Below are 16,421 nucleotides of genomic sequence, written 5' to 3'. Positions count from 1 at the left end.
CGTCTGAGCACGACGAGAAAAATTGCCAGGCCTGCGCCTCTTTTCGATCAAAGAAGACCATCCGTGTTCGCCGGGGCCGACGACACATCATGGCTCAGCGAGCAGCTCCGGCACCAGTGGACATCTTCAATGAAGGCCTCAATGTCCCGGAGGAGGATTCTGATGACCTGGCAATCGTGTCCGAAGCAGACTACTCAGACGACCACATCACTCCTGATCAACGAGTGAGTACAACTGCCCCTACTCCAACTCCACCCGAAAAAAAGAAGGCCCTGGTCAAGACTTTGCCTGCTGACCCCAGTCGCAGACGAAAACGAGCTTCAGAAGCCCCGCCGAGCTTCAGAAGCCCCGCCCCCGGGCCCGGCTCCGAACATAAAGGACAAGCCTTCCGGTAGCTCGGGACCGAGCAAACCACATCTCAGTGTCCCGCAGGCACCATCGGCACCGAAGACGGGAGAGCAACCTACTCCCAAAAAGAAGTCAGCACCGACTACCTCGACGCCGAAAGGAAAGCCATCAGATCCGAAACCAATGCCTTCAGTACCGAAAAAGATTTCCGTCTCCATAGCCAAGCCAAAGTACCTCAAACCACCTCCTAAGGCCTCGGAGCAGAAATCCAAACCCCGCTCGGACCCAAAGAAGTTGGCGCCGAAAGAGGTTATCGAGGAGGAAGATCTTTTTCGACCGGATCCTGTCGATCCGAAGCAGAAAAAACTCCATATAGACCCCAAAACAGGACATGTGGCTGCTGTTCCACACAAAAAGAGGAAGCTAAACACACCAGGCACTCCTGCAGTGCCTGTAAAGAAAAAAGACTGTGCCACTTCACGTATAAGACCCTCTTCTCCTGTCCTTCCTCCCGAGCCTGTTCTTCCTCTCAAGCCTCTCTCCTCCACAGCCTCCAAGACTTCCACCACATTCACCACCACCGCAGGATGACGATGATGATTTAGGGGTGGGGGAGGCAACAATGACCCTTACACTGATCCTGATTATGACACGGACGTACCACAGGACGATTGGGACGATTATGATGACCCAATAGATCCCCCAGACCTCCCTGATCCCCAGCCATATCCAACAAAGCCATCTCCCCCAGATGACAATATTGGCTTTGGTCAGCTTGTAAATAGAGCTGCTTTCTACCATGGTGTTCAGATGCATTCTGACCCAGCAGACGAGGACTTCCTCCTAGACACCTTTTGAACAGTCACAGAAAACTGTCCAAATCCTGCCAATGCTAAAAGGGGTCATTAAACATGCCTTGACATATTCAAAGACCCTGAGAGCTAGAATTCTCAATCCCAGGATTGACAAAAAATATAAACCTGCCCCCGATGACCCCACCTACATCAAAGGGCAGCTACCCTTAGACTCACTAGGGGTAACTAACGCTAGGAAACGTGCCAACTCTCCGGTGACGCACCACCTCCGGATAAGGAATCTAAATTGCTAGATGCTTCTGGCAAAAGAGTTGCTGCCCAAGCAGCTAATCACTGGCGCGTAGCCAACACCGAAGCATTACTTGCTAGATACGATAGGGCTCACTATGACCAACTAGAAACCCTATTACAACATTTACCTGATTAATACAAAACCCAGGCAAATGATTTAATTCAAGAGGGCAAATTAATAACAAACGAATCAATCAAGTGTGCCCCTGATGCAGCTGACACAGCCTCTAGGTCCATTAACACTAGTGTGCTACTCAGACGACATGCCTGGTTACGCATCTCAGGATTTAAACAAGAGGTACATACCACTCTAGAGAAGATGAAAAAGGACATGGAGACTGCTAAATCTATGGGAGCATTACAGTCTCCATCCACACCTGGTTCCTTTTGTTGCTCCTTCTATAGAGGAGCATCCAAAAACATTGCAACAGACACCACATCCTCTTCCTACAAAAACACCACGCAAACATCCCCCAACAGAGGATATTTTAGAGGCGGATACAGGGAAAATAACAACAAAGGGAGTGGCCGAGGTAACAACAACACTCGCGTCTCCCCCACTAATAAACAGTGACATCCCTCCGCTCCCTCCAGACCATTCCACCCCAGTCGGAGGGAGACTCTCACAGTTCCTACCTGTCTGGGATTCCATCACAACAGACAAGTGGGTAAGACAAATTATCCAGTATGGTTACTGCCTGGAACTTACAGCAACCCCACCCACCATACCACCCAAACAGCGTCCAATGTCCACGGAACACCTCACACTCTTAAAACAAGAGGTTATCTCACTGCTTCAAAACCAGGCAATAGAACTAGTTCCCTTCCAGTATCAAGGAACAGGGGTTTACTCGCTGTATTTCCTAATCCCCAAAAAGGACGGGACCCTACGGCCAATACTCGACCTCAGACCCCTCAATCTCTATATTCAATCGGATCATTTTCATATGATCACTCTCCAACAGGTCCTCCCACTACTTCAACAAGGCGACTTCCTTGCCACACTAGATATCAAGGACGCCTACTTCCACAATCCACCCTGCTCACAGGAAGTATCTAAGGTTCATAGTGGACGGACAACACTATCAGTTCAAAGTCCTTCCATTCGGGGTGACCACCGCACCCAGAGTGTTCACAGAAGTGCCTTGCAGTGGTAGCAGCACCCTTGAGGACAACAAATCCATGTCTTTCCATATCTTGACGACTGGCTGATAAAAGCCAAGTCATTCAACCAGTGTGTTCATCACACCCATCAAAACCATCCAGCTGCTACACAACTTGGGATTCACAGTAAACTACCCCAAGTCAAATCTTCAGCCCTCCCACATACATCCGTATCTAGGGGCCACATTAGACACCTCCAGAGCTCTAGCATATCCCAATCCAGCCAGGATAGCCAGTATGCAAACACTAATTTCCAGGTTTCAGCCACAGCATTCCCTCCCAGCAAGGGTATTCTTGCAACTCATAGGGATGACGGCCTCTTGAATCTCTATCATACCTCATGCAAGACTTCAGATGCACCCCTTACAAGAATGCCTAGCACGTCAGTGGAACCAGACTCAAGTCAACTTACAGATCTGGTGTTGGTGGACAGCCGCACACATCGCTCTCTGCAGTGGTGGAACACACAAAACCTTTCCAAAGGGTGGCCGTTCCTCGAGCCGGTTCCACAGATAGTGCTAACAGCAGACGCATCACTCACCGGCTGGGGAGCCCATCTCCTAAACCACACAATTCAAGGCAAATGGACCACGCAACAAAGTGCTCCACAGCAATCGCCTAGAATTACTGGCAATATTTCTAGCACTAAAATCATTCCAAGTACATCTACAGCACAAGACTGTCCTAGTCCGGACAGACATGACAGCCATGTATTACATACAGAAACAAGGAGGCACACATTCTTTTGTAGCTGTCCCAGCTCGCACAAACCATTTGGAGATGGGCCATTCCACAAAACATATACCTTCTGGCAGAACATTTTCCAGGAGTTCACAATTAAATTGCGGATCTGCTAAGTCGACAGACACAGCAGATGCACGAATGGGAACTTTTTATTTATTTATTTATTGCCATTTTGCAAAACAAGAAAAAAAAAAACCAGCCAGTCTATTGCTTGATCCATACAGTCAACATTACATACCACAATCATGTAAATTATGATTATACTTGTATGTATATTCGCTCCTTCATACAATCGCTATAACAAAAAATAGATCAATTCGGTTATGAAGGATGAACGCAAAAGGACCTCACAATAGTTTGCTGCCAGGCAAATTTCATCCATGATTGGAATAACTCGTAGGGAAGTCACGATAACAATGTACAATCACTAGTTTGCTTTCTCCACCAATGGCTACCCACATTCCATCTTTATCTCGGGCAGTCCCATACAACATGCAAGAAACCAGCAGGAGCAATACTGCATCTCCAGCAACTTTCGTCTTTGAGCCCTATATGGTATAAACTCAAGAATGGGAACTTCATCACCAAGTTATTTAACCATTTTTCCAAATGTGGGGTCAACCAGACATAGCCACTCACGCAAATGCAAAATGCCCAACCTTCGCCGCCAGGTTTCCACACCCCTTGTCCAAAGGCAATGCAATATGGATGAACTGGTCAGGCAGATTTGCGTACGCTTTTCCTCCATGCCCATTGATTCCCTTAGTAGTACGCAAGCTCAGACAACAGTCTCTCAAGATGATCCTGGTGGCTTCCACATGGGCACGGCAACCGTGGTAAACAACATTACTGGGACTCTCAGTAGTTCCACACCAAAAACTAAGCCTCTCCCCAACATTGCTAACTTAGAACCATGGAGAGATAAGTCACCCCGATCCAGGTCAACAGAATCTAGCGATCTGGCTCCTGAAGTCCTAGAGTTCGGTTATCTTAACCTTCCGCCTGACTGTATGAACATCATTAAAGAAGCCAGACGCCCTACTACTAGAGCTAGCTACCTACTACTGTTACTAGAGCTTGCTATGCAGCAAAATGGAATAGATTTATCATCTACTGCAATAAAAATAAGATTGATCCGCTGGATGCTTCAATCCAAGACATCATTTGCTATTTGCTACACTTACAAAGATGTAATCTAGCATATTCATCCATACGATTACATCTAGCAGCACTTGCTGCTTATTTACAAAATAGACAACACTTGTCACTAAGAAGAGTACCTGCAATTAAAGCCTTTATGGAGGGCCTTAAAAGAATAATTCCTCCCAGACTGCCACCCTCTCTGGTGTGGAATTTAAACATTGTTCTTACCAGGCTCATGGGTCCCCCATTTGAACCTCTACATAAATGTGAACTTCAGTTCCTCACATGGAAAGTAGCTTTCCTTGTAGCAATTACCTCTCTCAGAAGGGTAAGTGAGATCCAGACTTTAACCATACAAGAACCATTCTTACAAATACATCATAATAAAGTGGTTCTCGGAACAAATCCGAAATTCCTTCCCAAAGTAATCTCCGCTTTTCATCTTAACCAGTCAGTTGAGTTACCGGTGTTTTTCCAAAACCCAGACTCTGTGGCATAGAGAGCTCTTCACACACTAGATGTCAAAAGAGCCCTACTTTATTACATTGACAAGACTAAGCCCTTTAGAAAGACAAAACAACTGTTTGTAGCCTTCTCCCCACCTCATAAAGGTAACCCCATCTCCAAAGCTGGGATCGCGAGGTGGATAGTAAAATACATTCAAATATATTATCAAAAGCCTAAACGCACATTGAAAAATCCCCCTAGAGCGCATTCAACACGCAAACTAGGGGCTTCCATGGCATTCTTAGGGAACATTCCCTTAGATGACATCTGCAATGCAGCAACATGGTCTACACCACACACCTTCACCAAACACCATTGTGTTGACGTGCAGGCTAAGCAACAAGCTTCTGTAGGCCAGGCTGTTCTTAAAACACTTTTTCAAACTACTGCAACAGATACAGGTGACCACCGATAGGGGAGACCCTGCTGTACAGTCTATGCATAGTGTACAATCTGCAGCTCATATGCCTCGAACGGAAAATGCTACTTACCTGTATGCATCTGTTCTTGGCATGTAGAGCTGCAGAGTTGTACACGCCCACCCGCCTCCCCGGAACATGTATCTGTTCCAGTGTTATCTTACTTAGATCCATTCACATGGACATCTCTTACTGACTCCATTTCCCATTATGGCGAAAAACAATCTGAGGATGGAGTCGATGCCCATGTGCACTATCGTCCAAGGGAGGAGTCCTTTATCTCGTGACTACAAAAGACTCTTCCAAGACAACAACGTGCAAGCATCCGAGCCCAACACCAGATGGCGATCTATACATAGTGTACAACTCTGCAGCTCTACATGCCAAGAACAGATGCATACTGGTAAGCAGCATTTTCCTTCTTTACTATCAAAGTGTAAGTGTTTACTGGTTATCGTATCTCAAAGTTCCTGCTTCACTTACCAATGTTTCTTCCATCTGAGCGCAGTGGATGTTGTAAAGATTATTCAGTGTTTCTGAAAATAAAGGCAGAAGCACTGTATGTCATAGGACTTTCTATATTATCACAATAGCGTTGTGCCCATTATATTCTAGTATATCGTATTAGTGCGAAACATCAATTCGCAAATACTTTCCTGCATAGACTGTTCCGCGCATTATGGTCTCTAACTATTAAATCCCAAATTGTATCGAAGAGTGAGACAGAGGCACTATGTGCTTCAAAGTATCGATATTCTCTCAATTTAAGTGATATCCGCAATTTTCCATAAGCCAGTACAAAGCAGAAAGTAACCGCTTACGAGAATTTCTACCCTCCCATTTATATGGAAAAACCTGTTTATACCAGTGACAAAATCCTCCTGGGTACTGAAAAACAACCTTTTAAAACTGTTTGCTTGCATAATACTCATCATCGACTCTGGTGGTGGAAGCTATTATCATCATACAAGTCCTGTCAAAGTACCTGCAGGAGTTTGCGTTTAGCGTGCTCTTCTGGATGGAAGTAATGGGGGTTGGAACAGTTGCGAATACCTCAGTGACCTCTCTTAATCACCATCTCACTGTGTGAAGAAACGGGTAATTAGTTTTTCTCGTTAGCCTCTTGATGCAGAAATGCTACCCCTGGGCAGGGGCTGTTTGTGTAAAATAGGTTTCTAGAGTGCAGCAAATAAGTCAGCAACACACACATGCGGCAGCCCTGTGCATGGGTGTTTCTGAAATGGGATCTTGTGAGAGTGATGGGATGCAAGCACCCCGAACAACACTAGATACTCACTTTTCCAGTTCTCTGGGCGCAGAGTTGTGAACATGCACCAACCCCTCGCCCACCAGTCATACTGCTGGCAGGCCTGCCAAAAGGACCAGTTTTTAAGTAGACCACTCCTGAGTTAACAGTATAATTATATCACACAGCAGAATCGTGAAACTGACACACCATTGTTTAAGAGGTGGCAACTGGACTTGTCTACATGGTTGTGCAAGTGACCGCTAATATAAAAGCTTTTAGCGAACTGGGGCTGTTGTTCACTATTCATTTTGTCTAGCGTCCAGAAGGTCAGGGTGCTGAAAAGAAACCACCCATCATGTCACTTGACTCTGAAGAGAATGGCACTGCACTAACGGAAACTCACTAGCACATACATGCACACAAAAGGGCTTTTTGAAAGTGTATTAATGTTTACATTAGACTTTTAACTTACCTGAATTCAACGATGAGCAACACGCAGAGGGGCTGCAGGCGTGCCAAGCTATATCATTTCCAGAGAATGGGTTGGTGGAATGGGGGCTCAGTCATCTTCTGACACACCCAGAGTTCTGGAAGAAGGTTCAAATCTGTGGGCACCCCATTAGCAAACCTACATTATTTCAAGTGCAGCAGGCATAAAGCCACTGTATGCAGGGGCTGGAAGAGGCAGTGTATGCACATCCAAGACTGTATATCCCGCCTTGGCTGATTGCAAGTCAGCCTATGGGGAGCGGCCAACACTGACTGGAAGCACACCAGTCACTGACCGATGGTGCTTTGAAATCACAAGTGTGGGCTGCTCTCTGATTGGTTGATTGCAACGTGGATCTGCAGTAAGAGTCAGCTCTGCAATCAGAACACCTGTTTTGTATCAGCATGAAGGTTTGGCTAGATGTGTGGTGGGGGCTCACATACATTCAACGAGTCTGCAGTAAGGAAGCTATGAATTAGTGCAGCTGCTCAGGCACGGAATTCCTCGCCAGACTGGGCAAGTATGACTGAAAACTGGCTCGCCCTGAAAAAAAATAACTCGCCATGGTGAGTGGGTGAGTCCATTTTTCGCGGCCTGAAAGGGATCTACGGACTGTTGGTAAAGTTTCAAATGACTAGTGAGTGACGTAGAGGTGGTACAAAATGTACTTCTCTATAAATTGCTGATACTGTTTTTGTTAAACTGGTATGGTGAACTTAATCAGCATGAAATTCAAGGAGATGTTAGTCATTGGGGGTAGGAGGGAAGATTGGATAGCCAACGGCTACAGCATGAAATTCTCTAGTTGAAGTTGCTTCTAGAAATGATCACCTGGGCAATTTGATTCCATGTTCTTGTGGATATCCCATTCCAATATATTCTACAACAGTGGTTCTTAACCCGTGATCCGGGAACCCTAGTGTCCCCCAAAGCGTACTCTGGGTCTGTGACTGCTTAGAAAATTAAATAATATTGATAGATTAAAAAATGTATATTAATAAAGAAGTAAAATGCAAAACTGACAAAATTTAAAACATCCTGTAAATGTGAAGGAATTTAAAATTGAAGGCTAGAAATAGTTAGTATCTTCAGATTGATTAGTGGGAGCAGTGCAAGTGCATCAAACAGAATATGGTATGCGCAAGATTGCCCTCAATTGAATTTAGAAAAGCTCCAACCTTCCCATTAAAATGACCTTTTTTATTTTTTTATATTTGTTTGTGAATATTTAATCATTTGTGTTTGTTTGATGGATGCTTGTTTCTGTATTTTTAGTGTATTGTTTTGTGGGTCAAATCACCGAAGATGCTTATTCTGGGGATCCAGGCTTCCAGTAATGACTCATTGGGGCTCCTGGATTACAATTATGATTCAGTGGGGGTGGACTGGGGTTCCAGTAATGAATAGGTGGAGGTCCACAGAACTCAAAAGTTTAAGAACCACTGTTCCAGAAGAATGTTCACCAGTTTGATGTGTAATTTTCGTTTAATTAACACTTTTGAGGATATTTTGATGAACATGCTGATGTTTTTTTTTTCACCTTGTAGGTGTTGCACCTCCATCTTTTATAGCAATTAAAGCAGGAACTACGCTGTACCAGCTCACAACAGCCGGAGAAGCAGTTTCGTGGAACTCAGTCATTGTTCTTGTTATTTTAGCAGTGCTCTCTGTTTTACCAGCTGTCTTCCAGAAGAAACTGAAGCAGAAATTTGAATAACGCACTCCATTTTCTGTGTTTTTCCATGGATCAGTTCTGTTTTCTGATATCCCTTCATCCTCTCCATCCTCAACAGTTTAAATGATATTGATGAAACTGTAAATTTGTACCTGCTAATTAGTAATGTTTGTATTTATTTGAAGGAACTGTTCACTGCTTATTCGTTAGACAAATATATTTTAATTAAGTATTATATTTTGTTGCATAGACGTCAAACTATTATATAGTTTGCTATTTAACTATGGAGGATTGAAAACAAATCGGATGTGAATATTTGAAGGAAAGAAGGAAGGAATCATCTGCTGAAATGTATTTCAGTACATCCGGTATATATTTGAGTTTATATCTGAGTTCAGTATAAAAGCGGACCTCTGTGCCATATATGTTTAGTGCAAAGACTGAGTTAAACTGCATGGTGCAGAATAGTAATGTTGACAGTAAGAGATGGAGAGTTCATCTTGCCCAAAGCAAAATCCCTCAGGATAACACTTGAACATTCACATTTTATCATGTACATCAAGGGGATAACATAGGATTGTAATTGAGCGTGTTTGTTTCCCGGCCACTATGAACCTTAAGTTGTGTGCATTACAGTACAAATGATATCTGGTTTGAATTGTGAAGGAATTGATATGTCTGCAGAAAATGGTACAGAAGTTAAGTTCTCGTGCCAAAAAGAGTTAGTAGTCTTCTTTTCTGGTATTCCTGTCAGGATAACTCTTCTAAATGTGACCTTAGAACTAATAACTGTGACCTGAATGTGTTTACTGTGTCTGTGGTTCAACTTTGTCTTAGAATAATTCCTCAGTCAATAGCAGTACTTACCACAAATTAAGGATAAACAAACACTGCTTTGTTTAAGATAGAAAAAGGAAGATGGTGCCCATGTGCTTATCCTGTGTGTGCTTCCTCCTATTTTACCTTTGCTATTTATATTTCACCTTGTCTACATGCTCTAAAAATAACTGCATCTTTTCATTGTGGTTTTTACAGGCATAGACTTGTTCTTTTCAGTTCATATAGCCACCTGTTACGATTCAGTCATAGTGGGTTTGTTGCTCAAAACGAGTTTTCAAGTCTGTCTCTGCTGTGGTGTTTGGGACCCACAATATTACAGTTAAACTCTACATCAGTTCACAAGCCTGTGTTATGAGGCGAGGGGCTCTGTCCAGACCATGTAAAAAGACAACATTTGTCACAAGTTGTACTGTTGTAAAATCTTGTTTCCAGGTACTCTTGCAAAAAGAATATAGCTTTGTCATTTTTGTATTTCTGATACATGCTTTGTTTTTAAACAAGTGTTTCTTCAGCAGCTATATTTTATAGGTAAGGTGGAGAAGGAAGAGACTGGCAGATCTAGTCCTTGTAGGTGAAAGGAGCCAAAGCAGGAAGCCTTGAGAATAGTAGATTGAACTTTCAGTCCTCATATAAACGGTTGTCGTACTGTTAGCCATATCCTTGGAGGTAGTTTTATGAGCAGAAGAAGACCTTAATCTTGGCACTCCATGATCAATGAGAATTATTGTGATAAATGTTTGCAAGCACGCAATGGGACATAGCAAATTCTTGTAATAATTCTTCCGATAAGGGCTCTTTATTTGCCTTCTTTTAAGAGCTTCTAGTCAACACTTGTTTCATCTAGCATAATTGCCTGGACAACTTCAGGGATAATGTAATGAAATAGATATTCATAGGTTCCTCAATCAATCTAGCATATAGAGAACAATTCCAATACATTGTCAAAGTATAATAATCAAAGTATGAGTAAGTCAAACCAGTAACTCGTGCAATTCTGGCTGGGGCTATCCAATTTGGAAATTAATTTAGTAGCTGTCACTATTTTATAATCCTTTCAAATAAGCTTCATGTAGACAAGTGTAAATAGGCGGTGTAGTTGTGCCCTAAGTTTATCCCGGGCCTGTCCTGCGTTAACCAGCCATTACAGCATCGAAGCCCAGTGAGCGTCCCAATGTCTAGAAGTTGGATCGAAACTAGAAGGAAGGAAAACATTTTTATGACCATTTTTTTGGGTTTCACATGTACTTGGCAGTATTAGTGTGGCTGCTCCCTTTCTTCTAGCACCTTGACGATCTCTTTAGATACTTTAAAATACTTTGGGAGCTAGTTTGCACTGACTGAACTCTGACCACCTGTATTTATGAATGAGAATAAACCTGCAAAAACAAGTGTACATGGGGAATGTTTCATTATTATAGAGGCTTTTATATATACAAAGCATAATGCTAAATGACATCTGATATGGTGTCTACTTACATCAATTTGCTTAATGTAACAGCTGTGACCATTACAATTGTCAAAAAAATTGCTTAGACCTAGAAACTTTAGTCATGCGGCAAAATCTCATTCTTGCCACAGTTTATTATGTCAGCCCTGTTCAGTGACACAGGCACTGAATGGTATAGAGGGTTAAGTGGACATTTAGACTGTTACTCCTTTCAGGCCTAAAGTAAAGTATCCTTTCTCTCTTAAGGTATAGGAGGAAGAAAAGTGTCTTGATCTTGTTTGGTTGCACCACTACCAGACAACACCTAAAATAACAGGAGATTTCAATGCCATGCCTGCTGCTTAAGTAATCTAGTTTAATTGATGCTAGCATATGCTGGCAACGTTCTTGACTAAGACGCTCCAGGGGAACAGAACCAATTTGTTGGCAGACTCTCATCAGAGAGACCTGCAAACTCCTTAGCTTAAGCAGCAGATTGTTGACCTCAGAGCAGAAAAAAGTAGGTGAGCGTCTTTGGAAGAAAGATTATAGCTCAGAGGCCAAGCTAACCTATAAGGAAGCATTGAAGAATCTTCGCAAATTGATGGTGGCTGCTAGAAGGAAATACTTTGTAAAGCGTATAGAGTGCGCGGAGAACTCGGAAAAGGACATTTTCAGAGTTGTCAGATCCTTTACCAATCCATCCACAATCAAGGGAAATATTCTGCCCTCTCCTTTGTGCATGAACTTATCTGACTTCTAGTGGAAAATTCAGAAAGAGTATGCCTCTTTCACAATTGGAGAGGAACGGTGGAGCCACAACCATCTGTAATTCCTAATCCAATTGGCACCTTCTCGGACTTTCTCCCTATAACTTTGCAGGAATCACTGTCCGAAATCCTAAGATGCAAGTCTGGCTCCACTGTGGACCCGTGCCCACCTAAGCTTTTCAGGGCTCTGGCTCACATGATTAACCCAGTATTAAATCACATTTAGAACACCTCGAAATCCACTGGCATTTTTTCAGATATATGGAAACATGCATTCATAAAACTCCTTCTAAAAAAAACAAATGCTGATCCTATGGAGCTTGGTAACTACAGCCCGATCTCGCTGCTTGCCAGCACCTTAAAAAATGCTGGAAAAACGGGTACAACGACAACTCGCCTATTTCATAGATGCGCATGACACCTTGCATGACACTCAGTCCGGTTTTCGGTCGGGATGCAGCACCGAGACAGCATTGGTGGAGGTGGTGGAATCTGTGAGAATGGCTGTAGATTCAGGGGCATCAGTGATGCTGGTCCTTTTAGATTTGTCGGCTGCATTCGACAAAGTTGTGCACCCAATTCTACTGGACAGACTCAAACAGCTGGGCTTGCGGGGAACGGTATTCTCTTGGATTCAGTCCTACCTTACAGACTGTTCTCCAACCACATCCATCCGAACCCAAGCCCTGTGATGTGGTGTGGCCCAGGGATCTGCCCTAAGCCCTCTTCTCTTTAACACCGATCTAGTGCCACTTTTCACTCTTATTGCTTTCTGGAAAGTGAGGGCAGTCTTCTATGCGGATGACACCCACATGGTGTTTTCATTCAAGGATTCATTTGCCAGATTCAAGGGGTGCTTGAAGGACATCGCGAGCTGGATGAACAACAGCCTAAAATTAAATGCAGAGAAGACTGAGATCCTGTTCTTTGGACCGGCTCACCCCCGTCAGCCTCCCCCCTCCCCCTGTCCACAGGGCTGTGGTGGCTAGCAGAATTTGGCTCCCCACCAGCTCCAGCAAGGAACCTTGGCATCAAATGGGATACGGACCTTTCCTTTTCGGCCCAAGTTCTACACATATCTTTGTCTTGCTTCGGGAAGCTAAGAAGTTTAAGGAAATTCCTCCACCTATTGCCGGAGTGGTTGTCCAGTTCTGTGCTGCCTGATCGATTATGTTGCTGTGCTGTAATAACAAGGTGTGGATTACTTTTCATGTAGCTTTCAGTGAATATCTAAAAGCGCGGTCAATGCCTGCTCAGTAGTAATGACAGCGTGGCTAGAATGGATCTGTTGCCTTTTTTAGGCTAACGTTTTTGTCATACAATATTGTTTCTTTTATGTTGTACTGTTTTTCTTTCTATTTTTACGTTCCTCTTTGTCTCCAGGTGCTCTAATAATGCATGTAGTTGTTCCTATGGTACAGAACGTTGTATACCCAAAGTTTAATTTGTTTGGCTATGTGGGTTGCTTGAAACACTTACTTTGGACTTGATTGGCCATAGACCTAGCTCTCGGAGGAATGTCGGTGAAAGCGAAATCTGCTGGAGGCAATGAAGTATGCATTAAAAAGGTGAAATATAAAACATAATTGAAACTTGGCTATCGCAAGCAAAAGTAGAGTCCTGTGTGTAGATTTATGGTAGTGCTGGACAAAAACATGCACTCTTCTAGTCAATGTTCTAGCTGTCAACAGTGTGTAATTCTGGAAGACAACACTCCAAGCATGGGTGCTTTCAGCATTGGTAAATGTGCTTTGTTGAATTAGCTTTTCAAGCACCTTTAGTGAACTTACTTTGTGTATGTTAACTACTTGCATTTGACTTCTGTATGTACCTGCACCTTTTATTTACAGTACTTTGGAACAGCAAGCAAATGCTGTACAGTTAAAAAGAGATCATGAGTTTCTGACATTTCTCTATGAAAATATGTTTAGTCCTGGCCTTGTTACATTTTCATGCATACCATACCGAGAGCACTGAAGACTGGAGCATTACTGGGGTATTTGTGGAGGCGTATGTTGTCTGACATGACTTCACATTGTGAAATGCCCTTCTGATTTGGTTGAAGAAAGTCACCAGACGTTTTCAGGCTTGAGGGTTCTGCTGCCTTTCCAAAATGGCTTTTCTAAATTCTGTCAGCTACTTCTTTGGTTGATAGCAACGACTTTGACTCATCTATTTTTTGATTCAGCAAGAATCCGGTATTACAAATCAGAAACCTCATAGAAGACTTCTTAGGTACTATCTTTTGCATGATATATTTTGAAACACCAACAATGTTTTTTTCCTAGTTCTTACAATAGGTGAAAAATACCCACCTTTGCAATAAAAACCCTGAAGATTTTGTTACAGATTGTTTGCCTTCCAGCTTTGGTAGATTATGGTTTAAATGACAGTTCAAAGTAAGCACATGTAGCTAGCTGTCTTTCCTTCTTTCCATTGGACAATGAATGCCGTTCTAGACTGTAGGCCTAAGCAGTCCTAAATATAGCTCTGTTTCCTGAGCTAGCACAAAAAAATCCTCATCACTGTTGTATTGTGACCGAAACGCTGATCTCCTTGAGCTTTTGAGATCCCATATTGTGAAGTTTTGTATTGATACATGAAGAGGCGACTGTTTGTAGAATACCACAGTGAAATACACATTATGGTGTTTTCATTGGCCAGAAACCTCTGAATAAAATCTTGGTCACTAATGAGAACATCTGTTTTTTTTCTTGCTTGCTACCTGGAGCAAGCCGTTTCCAGGCGTCTTAGGTGATTACTGCTTAAATAAATCTTTGCAGAGTTTTTTGTTTCTAAGAAACTGCCTGCTGCAAATTTACTGTAACTTGTATGTACACGTTTTTTCTATGTTTGCCCAATGAAACCTCTCAGTTCTGTACCGGAAGGCAAATGCCCTGTATAGCTGGCAGATAAACCGAAAACGCACAAGTTAATCCATGCATTTGCATATATGTGTGTGTGAGAGAGATGCACTGTTTATGAACTTCCTCTCCCTGAGCTTCCTTTTATCCACCCACTGTAATTTTTTTAAATGAATATCTGAGTGTACTGTGCAAATTGCCTTGCTTACCAAGGGCAACAAAGTAGGGTATATAGCCCTGAACTATAGCTATACTTGCATTTCAGAAGTGATCAGGGACGTGAGTGGTGCTAATTGGTGAATCTCATTCTACATGTTTGAAGTCGAAGAAACACATGCCTACTTAGAATTTGTACATAATCAAAAATTGAAATTATTTGAATTGTTAATTTTGCCGAGTCCTTTAAGTTGTGAATGGTTCTTTACTAAAGTTAAGTTCATTAGCAATACAAAACAAATGAGTTCTGAAATGAATGCTAATACTGTATTTTAAGTCACCTTTACTATTTGTTGCATAGCGTATTTTGCTTGTCAGTTTTATCGGTTGATGTAAATTTAGATCAGCGTTTCAGTTCACTCTTCAATACAGTATTTGCAAACCGTTTAATGTAAATATGCAGAAAATTTGAAATTATCATTCTATTTTCTCAAGGTTTTCTTTTATTACAACACACGACATTGATTGTGTTAATGTACAAATAATCTTTACAATATCAGAAAAAAATAACTACAGGTTTAGTTGATATACTATCCTATAAAAGTAACATTTTATAGATACGTTAACTATTTATTAAATTAAATAATTTTACTTGATCTCTAAATCGTATTTTTCCTTTGTGTGAAGCATAACTAGAGTCTTGTGAAATAAAGAGAAATAACACCCTCAACAGGCGAGTGGGGTGGCTCTGATGGAGGATATCTGACAAAAGCAGCATAGGAGGCAGTCGGAGAGGTTATAAGGGAGGCATCATGTGGCTAGAGGAGAGGAAGAAAAGCTGTTGAGGTGAAAGATGTGGGTGAAATGTTTGAGGGTACAGGGAGTTTGTGATGGGTTTGGAAGTGAGCGAGTCTGAGAGAGCAAGTTACCCGAGAGATGCTGTTGGTAGAGGTTATCTTCTTCGAAGATCCATCATCCTGTGCCTTGAAGGAGAGGTAAGTCCATGACACCCAGGAGCGAAAACAGTCACTGGGCTCAGACAGGTTAATATAATATTCATGCAAAAACTGCTCCCAGGGAAAAACTCCACACGGGGGGAAAAGTAAAGCAGGAAGATAATTAAACCTTGGAAAGCATCTCTTCTGACACCATTGAGCCTATCCAGAGCATCTCGTAGAAGCATGGATGCAATTAACTCACAGGTCATCAGGCAGCATCGCTTCGGCTGGTTTCGTCCCTCGTCTCTAAAGGGCCATGTTGGGAAACAAGCCTAGGGTGCAAAAAATAGCAGTGTCGTTGGAGTCTGACCTCTGTCTATGCACTAGCAGGAGGAGAAGATCTCATGTGAAGAGTGAGCTTGTGTATGTTTTTATCAGGTTGTCTGGGAAGGGCCGAGAGAGACGTAAGCAGCAACAGGACATCCCCAACCACGCTGGAAATGATTGCAAGGAACCGGAATTAGCGAGACTTTGAGCTCTGGTGGCACTCCATATCAGAGAGGTGCCTGTACTTCAGCAACA

The 16,421-nt window shown here is 42.7% G+C and overlaps 1 protein-coding gene across 1 annotated transcript in view; it reads left to right on the top strand.

Moving 5' to 3' along the window:
- TMEM41B (transmembrane protein 41B) overlaps nt 1–15,565 on the top strand; it is a 170,541-nt gene extending 154,976 nt beyond the window's left edge. The window contains exon 7 of the mRNA XM_085648157.1: nt 8,718–15,565. Coding sequence (XP_085504283.1) covers nt 8,718–8,887 — 170 coding nt within the window. The 3' untranslated portion in view covers nt 8,888–15,565. The remainder of the gene's footprint in view (nt 1–8,717) is intronic.
- Nucleotides 15,566–16,421: the final 856 nt, after the last annotated feature.

This window comes from Triturus cristatus, chromosome 3_2 (genome assembly GCF_964204655.1).
Source record: "Triturus cristatus chromosome 3_2, aTriCri1.1, whole genome shotgun sequence".
Taxonomy (NCBI): Eukaryota; Metazoa; Chordata; class Amphibia; order Caudata; family Salamandridae; genus Triturus; species Triturus cristatus.
Note: the sequence above shows the minus strand (reverse complement) of the source record. Positions and strands in the feature narration are given on the sequence as shown.